Here is a 16,300-nt window from a genome sequence, read left to right as displayed (position 1 = left end):
TCAATAAAAATTGACGTTTTTGAGCTCTATTAGGTATGCGTCCCAGCCAGCATACATTTTGTAACATTCCTATCACTGTTTCGGGACAATAATTTAGGAAAGTGCTGAGAAATATCGCAGGAAAGTTGGTCTAAAAGTCAATTTTAGAAAAGAAAGAACTCTATCGATAATAGTTTCAAATTCAAATATTTCGTCCACTTTTATATTATGGTTTTATACCGACAAGGGTGAAATGGGACCTGTTTATATGCCCACGTTGCACGTTCGTTAACGAACTGTAATGCTTTAACAACACCAACGCGTGCATATCACCATCGCCGCGGCGCGATCATAGACCAATGACAGGTCACGCCATGTATGGTTGAAGCCATTCCTGGATCTGTCAAGGCCGCGGCCTAGGGGCGGCAGCGTCCTAGGGGCGGCAGATTTCAGATGACGCTTACTCGATTTCAGAAGATAAAAGTTAAATAAAGATCCAACCTCACCCTAGCCTACGGGCGGCAAAACTGTAAATCCGCCACTGGTTAAAGCTTATCTCATGAACTGTTGTCCATCTCCTTTATCGATATATGTATATTTTTTTCGACAACATCCAACACAACACTGACGTAGTTACGTTTTATCAAATAGTCGTAAGTCTATTCGTCCATCACATACACAGCCATATCCAAATGATATTATTATCTTATCTGCCTGATATCTCAGAGGCAGATATGTGAATATCTGCCTTATATTACTTTACATACGGCATGATGTAGTCAGCATATTTATGTTAATTTCTATTTTTTTATTATGAAAGTGTGAAATTCAAGTGTTTGTGTTGGAATAGTGTGCAGCTGTTAAAATGTAAGTGATCGATTAATATGGTTTATACATAAATGACGCTAGGTAACATCTAGAACAAAATTCGATGCTTAAATATTTTGTAAATACCACATTCTCTCAATCTCATCATCATCATCATCATCATTACTATTCTCATAGTAGTCAGTGTCAAATAGTTTGTGACACCCAAAGTGGAAAAAAAGTTGACAACACGGTGCGAACTTTTTGGCTACTTTGGGTGCTATTACTATTTGAGTACGCTGATACATAGATGCGTACTGACGGTCATATAGTAGGTATAGGTATACTAAATTATCTTTTTCTTAAGTGGCGGTTGGAATGAAGGAATGATAGATATAGTGCGACAATGCTAGAGATTTAGATGACATTACTGAAGGAAGGAATGACAGTACTATACAGGGTGGAAACGTTAAGTGATCTCACTCGATTATTTATAATCTATACAAGATATTGAAAAACTGGTTACTGATCCTGAAAGTACTTCATAAGCTCTTTCAAATGATACCAATAATAGGTTACAGAATAAACTGGATCTATCTGAAAATTCAATGTTTCCACACTCTGAAACACCTCTGAAACGTGCTACTTTACACATTTACTGTCAGAAATAAGGATAAGTAATTTTAGGACCAGTACAAACTCATTATCAAAAAATGTATTTTTAACAAACCTCAAGAGCGAATTTTGATGTCTTTTACTCCGTTTCATAGCACAACTACTTAATTTGACACATGGGGAACATTTAATAACTTTTATCATCGTCATCAAGTCTCCACGGCAGGAGCGTGACTCTCCAATTTACCAGAGGCAAATGGAGGATTTGTCCTACACTCCCCACGCTGGCCAGACGGGTTGGGGAGGCCTGATGTTCGCATATTTGTCCCTTAGTCGCTTACGACATCCTCGGGAAGAGTGGGTGTGTTCTATTTTGACTGTCGAAAGCAGAAGATGGATAGTTATTGAACTAATACACTTAGATATGACCTCTCTTTCTTATCTTTGGTCAATGAAAAAGATACACTATCGGATCTAGAAGTGCCAAACAAAATATCTAAATTGCGATTATCATTTCGCGGAATCTATACGAATAAGTGGAATTTTTGACATATTATACCTTCTTCCCTAATGCATTGAGCTATTGATAAAATATAGTCTACAATATTATAAAGAGGAATTTGATTGTTTGTATTGAATACTCGAAAATACTGGACCGATTTGAACAATTCTTTCCCCATTAGAATCCCACATTATCATTCTTCTGATTAATTTCGTTGCGGGTCCAATGACAGTTTAACTTTCCCCCGGGACAAACATGACCTCCACTGGTTGGGTTTTTATTGGCGGTCAAGCTGTAGATCCTGGCTACACAGGAGTTGCAGCAGTGGGAACGAAAGGTGGGAATACTTAGTCCCGTATACTACCTACGTTATACATTTTTGGCTGATGTTTTTCATAATAATTAATACTACTTATGATATTATTTACTTAGTTTCTACTCTACGTTTAACTGTAATTACGATTTCCTTCCACAAATAGTATAATATTGTAGCCTAAATAATATATTTGATTTGATATCTCAAAGACGACTTGCTTAATATTCCGAGTGTTATTAAACGTTTAATTTGAAATTTTCTGAGAATTGAAATAAATTAATTTGAGTACCTATTCGTTATAGTTCGTTTCATCCACGAAGACGCGCCCCACCAATTTTTGGTCTCGGTCGCGTGGGGTGCGGGGAGTTTGATCCGAGCAATCCGAGCGGCATTATTATAGTGTGCGTGTGCACTCATGGATCATTTAGCGTGTACCGATAACACTCAAAAACATTAGCGGAAGAATCGTGGATGAAACGATCTATATCAGTTTGTTTAGACTACCTACTTGAGTTTTTTCTACGACATAGATCTCTGTCTTAGTACATCGAAGAACTACCTACACTACTTAAGTATACCTATTATTTTTAAAGATCATTTTGTAACACGGGCGTCGCACGTCAGATTAAGGACGTAACACACTTATCAACCCGGAAAGGGATCGTAATCGTATCAAATCAAATACGTTCCACAAATAAACGTTTTTAATTTGATTTGATCAACTCGAGGCGGTCAGAGGGCTTAGTTTGAGTTTACATCAAACGTCGTCACAGTGAGCGCGTTTAAAAAATCTATGAAGATTTTAGTTCTTGAAAATATCCGCTAGGGTCGCTGTACAATCCATCATACATTTATTGTCATTTTTTTTACGCAGTCATTAGTGAAGACGTTTGATGCAAACTAACACTAATCCCACAGTATTCTTTGTATGAAACTCAGTACTGCAAAGCAAACTTATCCGCACCGTAACGTAAACGCCTCGCCTCGGTTGACCGCGCGGCGAAAGGCGATACGATGTGATCCCTTTCCATATTCGAGATAAGTGTGCTTCGCCCTTAATACTCATTGTATAATAGAGATATAGAGATGCCAACTAATGCGCTGAGTTCGAAACTCAGTGTCGCATTTGAAATTCACACACACAAAGTAATGAAAATCATCTCATTATCCACTGCGGTACCAGTACCTACTTAACGTTCAAATAATCTTTAATCGCTGCTGTCATCATTGCTGTCACGAGCAATGTGTTCTGTTTTTGGGCATATTGCTGCGACACCTGCCCCGCCCCCTTTTCACATCTCCCTTTAGTTTCTGTGATCTGTGTCTTTTGACCCATGTTGTGACAACATTCCAGATGTACACATACGGAGCTGGCTCATCCTCAGACCGGCCTTACCATGGCTTTCCGTACCTGAACTCCGTGGTGAACGATGTGCCCACCATTGATGCAGAGACGTCAGCTCGGTGGAACAAGCTGCCAAGGAGAGCTGATGTCCTGTCCGGGGGAGAGACACAGCCTGGAGGGAGCGATGGGAGTGGACAGGTAAGTTATGGTCTTTTCCAGCAGTCGTCTACCTTTTGGCAGGCTCGCACAGTCAGTGCTGTCGCCCGTCGCACAGCCGCGACAGCAATATAATCACGCGAGCGATAAGGATAGGTAGTTTGGGGTCATTGGACGAAATTCTACGTGCTCGGTGACCAGACTTTACAAGGTGGACATTAAAGGTGGGCCGCACTTGTGATATTAAACCTAAAAGCCCACGTATGATTGGATCCCTTAGAAAAATAAAAATGCTATTAAACATTCCCGAGCCGCGTGTTGCCGACCGCTGGTCTTAAGGACTGGTTTTAATTCTTGGAAAAATGAGCTTAATGCTCACAATGATAGATTACAAAAATTGGGTAGTCGATCATTACAACAAATAATTCTAAGACGGAATTCTTCTAATTAAATACTTAATTCTAGCCCTGAAAATTAGTTACTTACCCAACTGCGCCAGAAGGAGGGTTATTTTAGATTTTGTTTGGCGCAATGCTTGGTAGTTATTCCTAGGAAGACCCTTAAATAGAACTTCATCCTTTTTCTCTAACCAACAAAGTTTTTGAAGTAGTTCAATCGAAAAAGATAAACTCATCAGAAAGAAATCGATTGAAAGAATCGAAGAGAGGCAGACCTCAAAATGAGTGCTCGCTCATCATCTTCAAGAACTTTCTAATCAAATATTTACTCATTTGTTTCCACAGACAAACACAGTCGAGGGAGAGGAGACACCAGAACCTACCACAGAGGAACTGGCAAAGGTAGACTATGACGCGAATCCGGTGGTCTACATTGATGTTCCTGAGAGCAGCGGGAGTCAGGTGGCTGAACAGAGAAGGCCACCGGTGGAAGAATCTTTTGTGCAGGTAATTATGATTAAGTACTATCTGGTAATCTGCAGTAGCTTGTTCCTTAATGGGATGTTAAAAATCACATAAAAGCCTTCTTCTTCTATCTAGTCTAAAGCCCGGTCCGTGAGCACGTAGAATTTTGTCCAATGACCCCAATCTACCCATCCTTATCGCTCGCGCGTAATTATATTGCTGTCGCGACTGTGCGACGGGCGCCCGCAGTGAGTGTGCGAGCGCGACAGCAACATAATTACGCGCGAGCGATAAGGATGGGTAGCTTGGGGTCATCGGACAAAATTCTACGTGCTCGCGGACCAGACTATAGAGGGTAAAATATGTGTCAAACTTGGTGATCCATCCGCTGTCTTAAATTTACTAGGGACCCTGGGCATTTTATGAAATGATGATGACTTTAAAAACAGCAACAAGAAGATTTCTTCACATCGGTTGTCGGTTCTTCACTTCACTATTTTAAAGGCGTAAAGTCATGTCACTCGCTAAGCTACTTTAGTGGTTATAACAGAAGCGCTAATACAATAGAATGACTTTGCATTCAGTGGCTGCCCCTGCCACCAGCGATTATAAGGACCTGTCACTCGACAGTGACTAATTTCAATAATAAATTGACTATGGTTTATTAAACGCACAAACATTTCATTCGCTCATCATACATTTATTTACCGGGATTCAAACTAGCGTTGTAGTCCTTTCGAAAATTGGTGTAAGAGACACAAGCTCCAATGGATTTTTATTTCGTTCCAGCAAACCATCTTCTACGACCAGTTCAAGGATCAGGTGGTGACAGTGCCAGAGCCTGGCAGCAGCTCCAGTAGCACTTCTAGTGGAAGCACCAGCAGGCCTGTTAGGAGAGCACCACCTATTACTTTGAGCCTTGGCTCTCCTGAGAGTGGTAGGTACACTAAACGAAACGACAACAAAGTATTTTTATTTACTAACTAGGTAGTTAAGTAATTAACCAAGGTTTCAACTCTTTGTTGATAAGTAGATCGGTTACCGCCGTATCAGCTGTATCAATGATACGGGGCCCCTGGATACAGAGACAAACATTATATATTTATTTGAACGAAAGGATCCCCAAGCAATGATAAGGGGTAGGCAAGGCACGCTAAGCCACTGTTGATTAGAATTGTTATTTCATTTCAAATCCGAATCAAGGGACTAAAAGTCCCTATACCTGCTAGAAGCCGTCTTGGTACCCATTACTTTGCTTAGTTAGTGCCTAGATAGCGATGTATAATGTCCACGGTTAATTTATCTTTAAACGTTCCAGGCTTTTCCTCACAAGGAAACACTCCAGGAGCGCCGGCCATCATGGCCAAAGAAGTAGGCATATACGGGAGGTACCAGACTGACTCACTCTACGGACAAGCAAGGCCTGAAGTCCGGGAGTTTCCGAATCCTCCTCCAGCGTATACGGAGATTGATACACTGTCTGCTTCGACACCTACTGCTGCTGCCCAGACGCCTCCAACTAGTAGTCCAGTTTCAACGGCAGAGGAGGCCCCGGAACAGCCAAGGACTCAAGTGATTGTGCCTCTTGCACAAGGTAAGTGAGATTTAAAGAATATTTATTTTTATCATTATAACCTGAACAGATTGTCCTTACTACGGCCGACCTGCGTCCGAAGTCTATGTATTTAAAGATTTCCATGTAGGCCGGGGGAGCTCATGTCCAGGCGGAGGACTTAAATTAATAGATAGGTGATTTCAGCGATCTTAAAAATGCAATTGGGTAAGCCTGCTGGCTACACAGGAGTTGCAGAGGTGGGAACGAGAGATGGAATCAGTTCTGTGATGTGATATCATGAGTGATGACTGTCTCTCAAAGGGTTGTAGGGGTATTTCTTGAAATGTACAATGTTCATCTAAAGCCTGGTCGCCGAGCACGTAGAATTTTGTCCAATGACACCAAGCTACCCATCCTTATCGCTCGCGCGTAATTATGTTGCTTTCGCGCTCGCACACTCACTGCGGCCGCCCGTCGCACAGTCGCGGCAGCAATATAATTACGCGCAAACGATAAGGATGGGTAGCTTGGAGTCATTGGACGAAATTCAACGTGCTCAGCGACCGGACTATAAGTATTTAGTGTTGACATGATTTAATTTCGGATTTCAGAGACGAAAAATCCTACTATGATTTACTGCAAGCACTGTGACGTCACTGCTCCAAGCTTCAGCATCATGCAGGTCGGCTTCGCTACTCATATGCTGGCACTTACGTTAATTTTGTTCGCGTAAGTTCAATATTGCATCGCTTCTAATGAGAAAGGATAGGTAAAGCCTGGTCCGTGAGCACGTAGAATCCCGTCCAATGACCCCAAGCTGCCCATCCTTGTCGCTCGCACGTAATTATGTTGCTGTCGCGCTCGCACACTCACTGCGGGCGCGCGGCACTAAGCCCTCTGAATATAGTGAGCAAATAGTATAAAGGACAAAGCGCACTTATCATTCCAGAAACGGATCGTAACTGTGTCAGTAATCTTTGTACGAAACTCCGTACTGCAACGTACACATCCGTACCATAACGTAAACGCCTCGCACCGCGGCTTACAGTGCGGCGAAAGGCGATACGGTGTTAATCCCTTTCCGGGCTGATAAGTGTGCTATGACCTTTAGACAGAGTTTCTTCGTTAGTGATATGTGCCGCAGCGATGTAAAGGCAAAGAGCTCAATTTAAAAACTGCCCTAAAAACGGCAGAACACATAATGTCTGTTTACTTTACATTTGCTATTAGGTACTATTGATTAATGCTGATAGATCTTACTTCGGTAAAAATTTCATAAAAATATTTGAAGAGACAGAAAAAAACACGTTTATTTGAGTGTTAAGATACCCAAGAGACCGTTTGTATTGATTGAACGGCGTCGTCGCTAGTGAGTGCGTCAAAAAAATCTTGAAAGTATCCGCTTGGGACGCTGTACAATCCCTCATACATTTAATGTAATTTTTTACGCAGTCGCTAGCAAAGTTTGATGAAACGTTTGATGTAAAAAAAATAGATCTTCATTGTAATTTTTTCTTTTTCAGACTGTTCCCTTTGCTGATTCTCCTGTACTGCTTCGATTATTTCCGATATAGAAACCATTACTGCAAATTCTGCAACAAACTGGTGGCGTACGAAATACCCTTCCTGTGCAAAGGATTAACGTACAACGACTGATGTCATGGCGTCTGTCAAATTGACAGCGCGGGAAAAATAAAAAGTTTTCTGATTCTGCCGGTAGAGGCGCTACCAGCGTATTTGTGGCATTGTGATAGAGTGGTTTAAGACAATTTAATATTATAATTTGAGACTAATTATGATCGTTTACTGACTATTATTTAGCTAAAACCACATCAGGCTAAAACATAATTAATAATGTCTTACGTATTTGTCATAAAATATATCATTTTTCAACAAATATTATATTAAACTTATGCTTTTAATTGAAAAACGGGCTGACAAAAGTGGATGTTTTTTGTGTTACTTTTTTCTTCTTAACGCTGGCCCATAATATTGTAACAAAACATTATTATTTTATAAGTTTTTGGAACGTGTAAATGTCAATTAAAAAGAATAGAATAATTTGTATGTTTTTTTAGATTAGGAAATGGAGCCCTATGGCTGAAATGATTATGGTGATTATTTTTTAGAATTCATTCGGGCCTTATTATATCTTTTACTACAGTTTGAAGGGCAGAATAATTGTAATTACTTACATGTTTGTAATATTTATGTCTTTTATGTATTATTATTAATTAAGAATTAATTTTAATACAGGTAAATACATGAACCTTATTTAACGAAGTTTTGACTCTATCTGTGTAATTTGTAATTATAATAAAGTTGTTGGTAAATAAATAAATTCGTGAATGTTTATTAATATAAGTATCGAAAGCAAACATTGTAATATTTAAAATTTAAGCGTGAATGTGTATAAAATAAGTTTATTGTCATTGTATTATACAATTAATTAAAAAAAAAAACTTTTTTTTATTTCTCTTCTTAACGTTCGAATTCCAATGAACATTCTTGTTATTTTATTCAACTAAGTTATCCTTTAATCAACGCTATTGATCATAGGGTCTAACCCCACTCTTCCCGTGGATGTCGTAAGCGACTAAGGAACAAATACGCGAACATCAGGCCTCCCCAACCCGTCTGGCCAGCGTGGGGAGTGTAGGACAAATCCTTTTGCCTCCGGTAAATTAGAGGGTCGTGCTCATGTAGGGGAGACTAAAGGACGATGCACACTTATCAACTCGGAAAGGGATCAACACCGTATCACCTTTCGCGCGCTGTCAACTGCAAGGTGAGGCGTTTACGTTACGGTGCGGATAGGTAAGTGTGCGTTGCAGTACGAATTTCATACAAAGAATACTGACCGCCTCGAGTTGATACGGTTACGATCTCTTTCCGGATTGATAAATGTGCTTACGACCTTAAATGATCAAAAAATAAAGATAAAGTTAAATTAATATTAAATTAAACTTACCTATTTAACATAATGGGACCCCCTGTTTTTCTTACTTTCAAGGCTTGTTCCCAGAACTTCACAGCCTCCGGTAATATTGTGTTCTGGAAATGGACATAAATACATAAATTAGATAACAAAACATGTATTATAACTTGAAAAAATCGTACTGCCTAAGGCGGGAATCGAACCACAACCTTTTGCTTGCCGGGCGAATGGTCTTCCATCTAAGTTACTGAGTTCCATTCCCGCCTTAGGCAGTTCGATTTTTTCAAGTTATTTTATTTTACCTAACTAGCGGCCGCCCGCGACTTCGTACGCGTGGATTCCGTTTTACCCCCTTCATCTATCTTACGCGGTTTAGATTTTTTCATACAAATGTTTTTTCCCGCTAACTCCCCATCCCGTGGGAATTTTGCAATATCGTGTTGTAACTAAGCTTTAAGTTTACTAAGATACCTGCATGGCAAATTTCAAGCGTCTAACTTAAGCGGTTTAGATTTTTTCATACAAATGTTTATTCCCGCTAACTCCCGTTCCCGTGGGAATTTTGCAATATCCTGTTGTAACTAAGCTTTAAATTTACTAAGATACCTGCATGCCAAATTTCAAGCGTCTAATTTAAGCGGTTTAGATTTTTCATACAAAAGGATTTTCCCGCTAATTCCCGTTCCCGTGGGAATTCCTAAGTATCCTATAACCTGCCCAGGAGTACGAAGAATAATTGTACCAAATTTCGTTAAAATCCGTCTAGTAGTTTTTGTTTCTATAAGGAACATACACAGACAGACAGACAGACAGACAAAAATTTTACTGATTGCATTTTTGGCATCAGTATCGATCACTAATCATCCCCTGATAGTTATTTTGAAAATATATTTCATGTACAGAATTGACCTCTCTACAGATTTATTATAAGTATAGACACAGAATAAGTAATAGTACAGGTACAGAAGGATTACTCCGCAAGACGATTTAAATAAATGCGAGTCTTGCTACGACGCGATACAGTGGAATTCAGCTCGCACAGCACTACGTACCTACAATTTTATTCACCTACAAGTTTTGTCTCTTTCTATCGCGTGCCTCTGAACTCTTCTTACGCTGTTAGGGTTGCTGTCTAGTGAAAAAATAATTAATCTAGGTACTTATTTGTAATGAGGTACGTATGTAGGTAAGTATGCATTCATTATGGAAAACCTTGGGAGAGGCCTTTGTCCAGCAGTGGACGTCATTTGGCTGAAACGAACGAACGAATTCTGAGCAGTAGTCATGGTAGGTTAGGTTCCTATACTATCCTAAGAATTATTGATTACCTACATGGCCAACATACCTTTCAGCATCTTTGGGAAGCGAAAAAAAAAGATAAATCCGGTAGATTTCTTTTCGAATTTTAACACCCGAACGCCGCACAATATTTCTTTCTCTTTATGTCCATTTTTAAATAATACTTCGATCATAGAATTATAATCATACTACAACGCACGCCAGCGTACTGAGGGGCGCGCGCGTGACACTCGACTGATATAATACCCGCCGGCGGGGCGCTTCGCTGTAGGTAATTATCGGATGTACCGCGCGGAGTGAGCCAGGCCTGGTATAGATAGATTTAGTTTGAGAAGCGACTCTAAAAGCTAATAAATAATGGCGTTTATTCTTGTAATTTATTTGGTTGTAAATAGTGTAATACCTAATTGTAAATAGCTAGCAATAAATTGGCCAGCTTGTCCCAAAGTGGCTGACATAGCCCGACGGATTAACAAGCTGAAGTGGCAATGAGCAGGGTGCATAGTACGCAGAACTGACGGCCGATGGGGCAGCAAGGTTCTGGAGTGGAGACCACGTACTGTAAAACGCAGCGTGGGACGTCCACACATAAGGTGGACCGACGAACTCATAAAGGTAGCAGGCAGGGGCTGGATGCAGGTCGCTACCAACCGGGCGATGTGGGAATCATTGGGGGAGGCCTATGTTCCGTAGTGGACGTCCTGTGGCTGAAATGATGATGTACGAGTAAAGATTATAAAACATATTATACTTACATTGATCATATCAAATTTTTCAGGTTCTAATCTGTAAAAGAAAAGATTACGAAAGTTATTCATACAGCTTATTTACAAGGAACTGTTTTTTGTCGATTTAGATGAAATAAAAAATCAAAGGGTTAAAAAAGTATTTTAAATACTAATTATGCTTTTTTGAAAACTTAATTTCTCATCTTGTTAAATTCTTCTTTGTCTTTAATAGGGGAGACTGAGGAGAGTTGTACTTGTAACAGATGTGAGTTGTCACAAAGCCGATTTCTCTGCGCCTATGAGAGTTAACGAGATGACAATTTCAAAAAACTGTGGAGTGTCGAAAGAGCCACGGATTCACGAAGTTGCCAGCTCGATCAGAGAAATTGTGTCAAAGCAACCCACCTGTGTTACAATTCTCCTCGGTCTCCCCTATGTATAATTCTGTTAGAGCCAAAATTTCAGTAGAATAAATGAAAAAAAAAAGTAAAATATTTACCTATAGACGGAATGGTCATAAAATATACTAATTCTTAAGGGTTGGTCTATGCTCCTCTTCTTGACTATGTGGGCTGGCTCTATGTGGACTCCTCGCACCACCTGCAAAAAAGAAAAGAAGTGTGTTATGGTAGTAAAAAAACCATAGCCGTGTGGTTGCAGCAGAGTATACGAACGCTCCCACTCTTCACATGGATAACGTAAGCGACTAAGGGACAAATATGCGAACACCAGGCCTCCCCAACCCGTCTGGCCACCGTGGGGAGTGTAGGACAAATCCTCCATTTGCCTCTGGTAAATTGGAGGGTCATGTTCCGTAGAGACTAAATAACCTGATGAAAACCCATAAAAAACTCATAAAACTCATTTATTTTTGCAAATAGACTTTTAAAAAGCACTTTTACACGTCCCAGTATTAACACTACCACTGCTTCGGCACAATAAATGGGCCAGTGCTGAGAAGAAGCAGCGCAAGAAACTCAGTCACTAAAAACTTTTTTAAAAACAAGCTTTATTCTCTTAATGCAGTTGTACTAAAACGAAAAAAATAATTTTATGCAATGTTCAAGTAATTTCGAAAGCTTGTATCGCGCATGGAATTTATTCTTCTTTTCTCTGTTTGCGCTACAAGCTTTCGAAATTACTTGAACATTGCATAAAATTATTTTTTTCGTTTTAGTACAACTGCATTAAGAGAATAAAGCTTGTTTTTAAAAAAGTTTTTTTTTTTATTATAATTTTATTTTACACTTTTTAGTTTTATCTCAATCTGGGCCCTGGTCATCATTTAGCACCAAAGTGCTCGGGAAGACGAATCCAACGAACCCAAACTCGATAAGTTTCCGCCGTTCCGTTTAGGAGTTCCTATGGCCACCTTCTGACTCTATCATCAGACCAGCTCAATGGTACCATAATATTGCATTGTCATCGTACTTGCATAAGTATACCAAATTGCAGCTCAATCGGTTAAGGAGAACTGGTCTTAATTTCAGTTGCAAGATTTGTCCCACACATACTAACAAGTGAAGTCAATATAAAGCTTGTAAAAAAACATAGCCGTGTGATTCCGGCAGAGTATAGGTCTAACCTCCTTCTTCTACGCGGATGTCGTAAGCGACTAAGGGACGAAGCACACTCATCAACCCGGAAACGGATCGTAACCGTAACTAGATGCGGTCAGTATTATTTGTATGAAACTCCGTAATGCACCGCAGTCCGCACGCTTATTCGCACTATAACGTAAACACCACGCCTCGTAGCGAGAGGCGATATGTGTTGATCCCTTTAAGTGTATTGAGACAAACATTCGAACATCAGGCATCCCCAAGCCCCAACCCGTCTGGCCAGCGTTGGGAGTGGAGTAATATTTCAAATTTACAAAAGAGGTAAAGTTCTGAAGCTGTGTGGTAGGGTTAAAGTAGATAATAAGAAAGAAACAAAAGTATTTATTCGATGCAAGTATTTAAACATTTCAAGAAACCGCTAAACGAATTTCGCTGAAATTTGGCACGTAAAGAATTATTATGACGGCCGATGGAGCAGCAAGGTTCTGGAGTGGAGGAAACGCACTGGAAAACAGATCGTAGGACGTCCACCCACAAGGTGGACCGACAATCTCATAAAAGCAGGAAGGCGCTGGATGCGGCCGCTACCAATCGATCAACATGGAAAGCATTGGGGGAGGCCTATGTTCAGCAGTGGACGTCCTATGGCAAAAATGATGATGATGAGTTATTTTCATGGTTCCGCTAAGAAAGGATTTTCCAAAATGTATCTCCTAAGGGGTCGGTCTAAAGTTTATATGGAGAAACAAGTAGATTGTGTAGTGACATAACCAACTGTACAATAAACTGTTTATTTGATCTCCAACCTCTTTTATTACCACTATGATTAACGATAGCATCTCCGTGACATTTAATTAGCACGCGGGTTCGTCCATGTTTTTCATATTCACTAAGGACATAATATTTAGGGATTTTTAGTTCCAACGGGGAAGCTCTTGGCCTACATCACCGGTTTCCAAAACGGGACTATTCCCACCTCTCGTTCCCACCGCTGCAACTCCTGTGTAGTCAGGATCTACAGCTTGACCGCCAATAACCTAGCCAGTGAAGGTCAAGTTTGTCCCGAAGGAAAGTTAAACTGTCATTGGACCCGCAACGAAATTAATTAGAAAAACATAAGTGTTCGAAGTTAAGCGGAGAGGAGAGGAGATGTGTTTGAAAACACATCTCTCTTCTCCGCTTTATTGGAAACCGGGCCTAAAGTAATTGATGATCAGGCCGAAGGAAGCAGCTTCATTCGGAATTTTCAAACACAAGAGGCACTAACTATATCATACACCCATATTCACAAACGATGCTTGCTTAAGTGAAGCAGCAAATCGAACGCACAGCGTTGAATAGAGCTTTGTGATTGGTTCGTGTGTCACCCTGTGCGTCCACGCGCACTGTTAGACCTAATAGTAATGTTATTTCCAACAAATTCCAACTGCCGAAACAACAAAGTTACGTTGTTATAGACAGACGTAGGTAAGATGGTGGTAGTTAGCCACCTAAGCATCAACCAAACCTAGCGGAAAAGTTTGACTCTCTTGGGAATTGAACTTGGGACCTCTTGGTCTGAAACAAGTGGTCTAATGGTAGATCATAAACAATCTACAAAAAAAGGTAGTACAGTACAGACTACTGAAAAAAAAAGGTCATTGAATTACTCGAATCAAGAACTCATTAAGAGCCATTTCACAAAAATATTCCGCGCGAATTTAGGTAAAAGCTGTCAACGCAACGTCAAAAGAGTAAAAAGAACGCTGAAATGGACAAAAAAATCTTGAGCCGTGACCGTATTAAGACTTGATTTAAGTTATTAATTTTAAGGTAGAATGAGGTATTCAAACTTGATTAATTAATTTAAATTTTTAATAGAGTTTATTAAGTCTTTTATATTTCGATTCATAATGAAACACGAATAGGTATAATATGTAAAATATATATTAAGTACAAAATAAAGACAGTCACATAGTGAAAAATAAATCTGCCCCCTTACAGCTCCATCATCGGACCCTGGATACGAATAATGAAACACGAATAGGTATAATATGTAAAATATATTAAGTACAAAATAAAGACAGTCACATAGTGAAAAAAAAAATCTGCCCCCTTACAGCTCCATCATCGGACCCTGGATACGAAATATTCGTCAAGGCGAATCACACAAGCCCAAACTCCATATGGTTCTATTGTTTTGTTACGGAGGTGGCCATTGCATCTCCTCCAGATCCATTATCAGACAGAGCTAAGAAATAAATAAATAAATATTATTATAAGTAAACAAATAACTAAAATAATTCATCTTACTATCTTACTTTTTACTAGTCTTACTAATATTATAAATACGAAAGTTTGTGTGGATGTCTGGATGTTTGTTACACTTTCACGCAAAAACTACTGAACAGATTTTGATGAAACTTTACAGTACAGTACAGCAGTACTAGGCAGTCTATGTTCAACTATCACTCGGGTCGGACGTTCCTATCGCAAGACCTTTGGTTCACTCAGTTCCGATACGACTCTAGTGCAGTGTGTAATTATTTTCGTTAATACACTGATTTTATTAATTTCTACGAGTGGATTTCATTTTGCCTGAGACCTACGCCATGAACCCTGAACCAGAAGACCCTGTCGCCAGCGACAGCGACGCTCATCCATCCCTGGCGTCGACCAGAATAACAATGTATAGGCTATAATTTATGACGATCTTTAAATTTCAAGCGGGTGAAGCCGCGGGCAATACTACATATTTCATACTAGCTTTTTGCCCGCGACTTCTTCTGCGATGAAGTGGAAAATGGTTCTAATAGAATTAAAATATTCTAAGAAAATTAATTTTGTTAAATGATTATATTTTTTGATATAAAATCTACACATCATTATGTTTAAATATTTGAATACTTACAAAATTATGAGATCTTTCTAAAACAACATTAAAACACTACACCTGCCGCAGATTTCTTTGTAAACAATGTTTTTTTGTTTTTCCTTCAGGTGCTAAAATCACCAGGCTATTGTGTGCGCATATTCTGGAGTATTCCACATACAACTGGTCGTCGGAGAAGCATAGATTTCCATTAAGTCTACTCCCGCTACCATAATTATGGAACTCCGCTAAAACTCGTGAGGGCGCCAACACTTGCTTTTGTATCGAAAATTAGTATGAGCAGCTGCGCACGCGGTTGCCCGTTGCAGGCTCTATGCAACCACACTATTTTAAACCGTGGTCCCTAAGCATGAGATGGGAAACTGCACTCTCTTGAATTCTCTTGAATTTGATGGTGTTAGGGGAATCCTAGGAATGAATACAGACTTTCCAATGGAATCTCCTCATCAATATTGCGAAATTGCGAGTTGCAATGCAATGTTACGTTTTCACTTGTTATTTTATTGTAATCTGACCTTGATTTTTCAAACACGTGTCAAAATAAAAAAAAATAATTTAAATTAAAAGTACTAAGGAATATTTCATTGATATCAACTTAGAAACAAGCACAGATCACAGAAACTAAAGGGAAATGTGACAAGGGACAAATTGGAACATATTGCTTGTGAAAGCAATGATGACAGTAGCGACGTCATTATGTAAACAGTTTATATTGCTTGCATAGTACTAAAGATTATTCGAACGTTGAATACTGATACCGCAA

General features: G+C 39.6%; 2 protein-coding genes across 2 annotated transcripts in view; one reads left to right on the top strand and one right to left on the bottom strand.

The window, feature by feature from the left end:
• The window catches only part of LOC135085439 (leishmanolysin-like peptidase), a 96,653-nt gene that overhangs the window by 32,206 nt on the left and 48,147 nt on the right, over positions 1-16,300 (bottom strand). Inside the window, exons 2-4 of the mRNA XM_063980236.1 lie at positions 11,603-11,703; positions 11,131-11,161; positions 9,110-9,192 (exon numbers count right to left, since the gene is read on the bottom strand). Coding sequence (XP_063836306.1) covers positions 9,110-9,192; positions 11,131-11,161; positions 11,603-11,703 — 215 coding nt within the window. The remainder of the gene's footprint in view (positions 1-9,109; positions 9,193-11,130; positions 11,162-11,602; positions 11,704-16,300) is intronic.
• On the top strand, positions 674-7,877 carry LOC135085494 (uncharacterized). The gene is made up of 7 exons (XM_063980286.1): positions 674-846; positions 3,574-3,762; positions 4,464-4,625; positions 5,373-5,520; positions 5,902-6,177; positions 6,750-6,867; positions 7,662-7,877. Exons 2-7 carry the CDS (start codon positions 3,574-3,576, stop codon positions 7,792-7,794), a joined length of 1,026 nt encoding a protein of 341 aa, XP_063836356.1. The 5' UTR covers positions 674-846; the 3' UTR covers positions 7,795-7,877.

The sequence above is a fragment of the Ostrinia nubilalis genome, chromosome 28 (genome assembly GCF_963855985.1).
Source record: "Ostrinia nubilalis chromosome 28, ilOstNubi1.1, whole genome shotgun sequence".
NCBI lineage: Eukaryota > Metazoa > Arthropoda > Insecta > Lepidoptera > Crambidae > Ostrinia > Ostrinia nubilalis.
This window is presented reverse-complemented; position numbering and strand designations above follow the sequence as displayed.